This window comes from Peromyscus maniculatus, chromosome 1, assembly GCF_049852395.1.
Source record: "Peromyscus maniculatus bairdii isolate BWxNUB_F1_BW_parent chromosome 1, HU_Pman_BW_mat_3.1, whole genome shotgun sequence".
NCBI classification, from domain to species: Eukaryota; Metazoa; Chordata; class Mammalia; order Rodentia; family Cricetidae; genus Peromyscus; species Peromyscus maniculatus.
In genome coordinates this window covers 165,169,838-165,174,434 of record NC_134852.1, presented here as the reverse complement: position 1 = coordinate 165,174,434, position 4,597 = coordinate 165,169,838, and the positions used below count along the sequence as shown (strand labels likewise).

The window sequence follows — 4,597 nt, the reverse complement described above, 5'->3', positions numbered from 1 at the left end:
AGGCAAATGTCTCCTAAATACCTGGGTTAATCTGAATGCACTCAAATGAATATATGTCAACCTCCAGAGAAGCCATGTTCCATTTAAATCTGAAAAATTACTCATATCCATGAGTGTCTTTCATTGCAAATTTCCCTGTGCATGTCTTCTGTTCTCAAGCTTCTTTCTACACTTACAGACTTTCATATTAATGTATTAGTGCAAAATGCAGAAAAAATAGTGAATTCAACAACATTCTGACTGAAGATTTATGTAAGCCACCCTTGATGTTTTAGACACCTTAATTTAGGCATGCATTTCTGAGCATAATTATCCTATTTGTTTCTGTAAAACAAATGTTTCCTGGAACTTGCATGAAAGGTGGATTTTAAATGTAACTCAATAACTAGAAAATATCAGAAAAGAATGAATCTAAGTATCATGCATTTCTGAAATGAGAAATCTAAGTCAAAGATTTTGCTTCCAAAACTATCTTTTTGAAGGCACTTTTCACCTCTTTGTTCCTCAGGCTGTAGACCAGAGGGTTCAGCATGGGGATGACCATGGTGTAGAACACAGAGGCAATTTTGTCTGTGTCCATGGAGTGGCTGGAGGTAGGCTGTACATACATAAAAATACTAGTTCCATAGAAAATGGAGACTGCAGTGAAGTGGGAGGCACAGGTGGACACAGCCTTGTGATGTCCTGCAGCTGAATGCATCTTCAGGATGGTGACAAAAATGAATGTGTAGGATACCCAAATAACTATGAATGCAAAAAATATGTGGAAGCTCACTATATAGACAAGAATAAGCTCACTGACATGTCTGTCAGAACAAGAGAGAACCATTACTGCTGGAATATCACAGAAAAAGTGATGGACCACATTAGACTCACAGAAAGAGAGCCAGAATGTGTCTCCAATGTGGATGGAGGCATTCAGGAAACCAATGACATAGGAGCCAATGATCAGCCGTGTGCACACACTTGTAGTCATGGTGGTAGCATAATGTAGGGGCTTACACACTGCTGCATAGCGATCATAGGCCATTGATGCCAAAAGGTAGTTTTCCACAGTAATAAATGCTGCAAAAAAGAACATCTGAGCAGCACATTCATTGTAAGAAATGACCTTGTCCGCTATAAGAAACCCAGCCATGACTTTTGGAGTGACTGCTGAAGAGTAACAAAAGTCCACCAGAGACAGGTTACCTAGGAAAAAGTACATGGGACTGTGGAGACGAGGATCCATGAGAATCAACAGGATCATCCCAAGGTTCCCCACCAGGGTGATGGTGTAGATGAGGAGGAAGGTGATGAAGAGAGGAAGCTGGAGACTTGGGTCATCAGTGAGCCCCAGCAGGAGGAAGTGTGTCACCTCAGTCCAGTTCTCCATCATGTTGTACATTCTCTGTAGCAATGAAAAAAAGGGCAATGTGATAAAGAAACAAAACAGAAATTAGAAGGTATGAAGACAGTATGTTCTCTGTCATTGTAGCTAGAAATTTTACCTCAAGATTTTTCAAAAGAATGTATGAACTTGAAACCCAAATTGAATGTATCAATTTCATACAGGAATTCACAGTATCAAGTCTGAATCATATATATCATTTTAACAATGTATCCATTTGTAAACAGATATATTGACAATTTAATATTTGATGAATATGATTAGTGTGGATGAATGTATTTGACAGCCCATTTCTTCTAATTACAGTAAAAGCTGACACTTCCAGATACTTACCGGTCAAAATTGCTGTAGCTGCTTTGATTGTGCTCTAACAATACCTTCTCAACAATGTTCCTTTGCTACAATTTCTATAAATTTCTTTGCTAAATTTCTATTAATAAGCACAAGAATGTAAGTAATTCATTCGTCCTGATATGGTCCTTGGTTGTAATCTTGTCTCAGTAACCATGTGAAACTTTAATTTAAGATGAATAATACCAAAGCAGGTCTAAAGTAGATTTAAGTTAAATTAAATTTAAGCATTAACTCAAATTAACTGAATTGTTAAACAGTTTTACATGTTATTCAAAATACTTTTAATTTTTAGTAAAGGCAAAACCAAGCCAATAGAAGCTGAAATATGAAATGAGCCCTTTTGTAATGCCAGAATTGCCAATAATTTATGACCCTTGTTTGACGTGTATCTTTTTCTGCACTAGCTCATGATTATTATTATCTGCACATCCATGCATATCTACAACTACAAACTGAGGTTAATGATGAGTTTAACTCTAAATCATATCACATCTCAAGGAATGATCAAATGATGGGAAAACTGAGAAATTATGAGGGTAGATTCAACCAGCAGAGGTAACTCTAAGTGATGTATGTCCCCAGTTACATGCAACAGAGAACTCTGGTTCTTTCACAGGATATCTGCTATTTATCTCCTAATATCATGCTTTCATCTGAAAATGGAGATTACAAATAAGACCTACTTTCTATTAATATTGTTAGAAAAATTTATGGTAGTATATAAAAGAAAGTCAACTTTTGAATGTTCACTATAGGTCACATACTCTGTCATGTTGTTATTGGGATGGGACAATGGACACCATGTTTTGATCAAGGTCAGTACTGGTAATGCAGAGCTTCATTTGCCATGAGTGAAATGTTGACATTTCTTTGCCCAACTTTCCTTAGACACTGGTGTCAATGAGTGTCTGCACCCTCCAATATTTAACGTTCCCTACTCCACACATACAACTGCTACTTCTGTAATTCCATCTGAGTAATTTATTTTTAAAAATTTCTTTCATGAAATTTTCATCTTCATCTGGGCAAAAGAGTCAATCGCTTTTAGTACTCAATTTTCCCTTTCTTACTTTAATATCACAACCTAATATCATAGAGACTGAGGGTTGAAAAAGTCCCACATCACTGGCTGCATTTAGTTCTCATACCAGTTGTGTTGACATATTCCATCTTCTAAAATATTAACTTGAACATTTCTAGTGTAGTAACCATATTTAATGTTTTCCTGCGTGAATCACAGCCTTTGTGGAAGATACTCCATAGCTACTGTGGCCTCCTTATTGTAAGCCTGTGGAAATTTCAGTTCATCAACCTGGCCCTTAAAGATACTATGTTGTGACTCTTGTACATTGGATTTTGTGGGAGTGAGGTATTTAGCATAATTATTCTTCTTTCATCAGGTTTTAACTACATGAGGTTTTAAAATTATAGAGGCAGTATAAAAAATTAAATGATTAATCAATCCAGGTTTGGATTGTATGTGTGTGCTTCTGTGTGTGTGTGTGTGTGTGTGTGTGTGTGTGTGTGTGTGTGTGTGTTTAAACCCTCCAAAGAAATGTAAATATACAGTGAGCAAGATAGTTATTACCTCATCAACCAGAATATTATTTCGGTCCTTCCTATTAATATTTCCTAAGACCCATGACTTGTATAATGAGTCTTGAAGAACTTCTGTAGACATTTTGATGTATATGCTCCAGTCTCACCTCAGTTTACTAAGTCTTTTGAAGTCATCTCTTTCTATCTTCAAACAACCCACAGTAGAGGTTCCCCATAACTACTGCATAAACATTACTTCTCACTTCAATATTTGTAGAATATGTAAGTGGTATGTCACTTTGCTAAAAAAAACAGAAATAATATTCAATTCAGAAAGTGATTTTGAAGTAAAAAATTCAGCTGTATTTTATTTAGTAAATACTATCAGACAACCTCTCTGAGGAAGGTGCCACAAAATTCTAACTTCTGTAATGCAGGAAAGAATCGTGAAAATGATAGCAACAGAGGTCACATTTTGAGTGTATCTTGTGTTCTTTCTGTATCCTTGGATGAGTCACTCACCTCCTTTTTATCTGCAAAAGACATTACTTTTTTCTTACAAATCATAAATTATATCTGCAAATAACAAATAAAAGAGAGCTACAAAACATCATATGAAGAGGTTATTGAAAAATACCTATTTTTTTCTCCTTGATCTTATCTCTCACCATGGTTGAAACCTAACAGCAAATCATCAGGTCAGGTAAAGGCTTTATGTACCATTCAGACAAATAAATGATGTCCAATGGAGCATGGTATACAGTGCACTTCTTATAAAACATGATACTGAATCACGTTGAGTAGTACATGGAAAATTGGAATAATTACAACAAGTTAGAAATCTCTAGAGATTGCCTCCAGAGAATATGTAACCATGCATCCACCCATCCTACAGAAGAGGCAATTAACTTGCCTGTAGGGATCAAGATAACTATTATCTCTTTAAAAAAAATAAAATGTACTTACTGCTTAATAAGGAAAGACATTAGAATATATATCCTAGTGCATTACACCATGAGGTATTATTGCATTTACATAGATCATCTGATATTTAAATAAGGCTAAATACATCTCTCTCAAAAGATTCATTGGATCTTTATGATGAAAATTACAGTGTTTTTCTTCTCTGAACTACATGGTCCCTCAGTGTTATCTACAGTCATCCTGCTGCATAATAGCCCATCAAAACTTCTGATCACAATTAATAACCACTGTCCAGTCTTTGATGATGCCTCTTCACCTCATTGTCTAACCTCTTATACCCACTATTCAATTCTCAACTTCTGTAAGATCCTCTTTTAAAGGTGCCACAAA

The 4,597-nt window shown here is 35.7% G+C and overlaps 1 protein-coding gene across 1 annotated transcript; it reads right to left on the bottom strand.

Moving 5' to 3' along the window:
* Positions 1-442: 442 nt before the first annotated feature.
* On the bottom strand, positions 443-1,387 carry LOC102906584 (olfactory receptor 5B3-like). The gene has a single exon (XM_006995047.2). The coding sequence runs from the start codon at positions 1,385-1,387 to the stop codon at positions 443-445; it is 945 nt and encodes a 314-aa protein (XP_006995109.2).
* Positions 1,388-4,597: the final 3,210 nt, after the last annotated feature.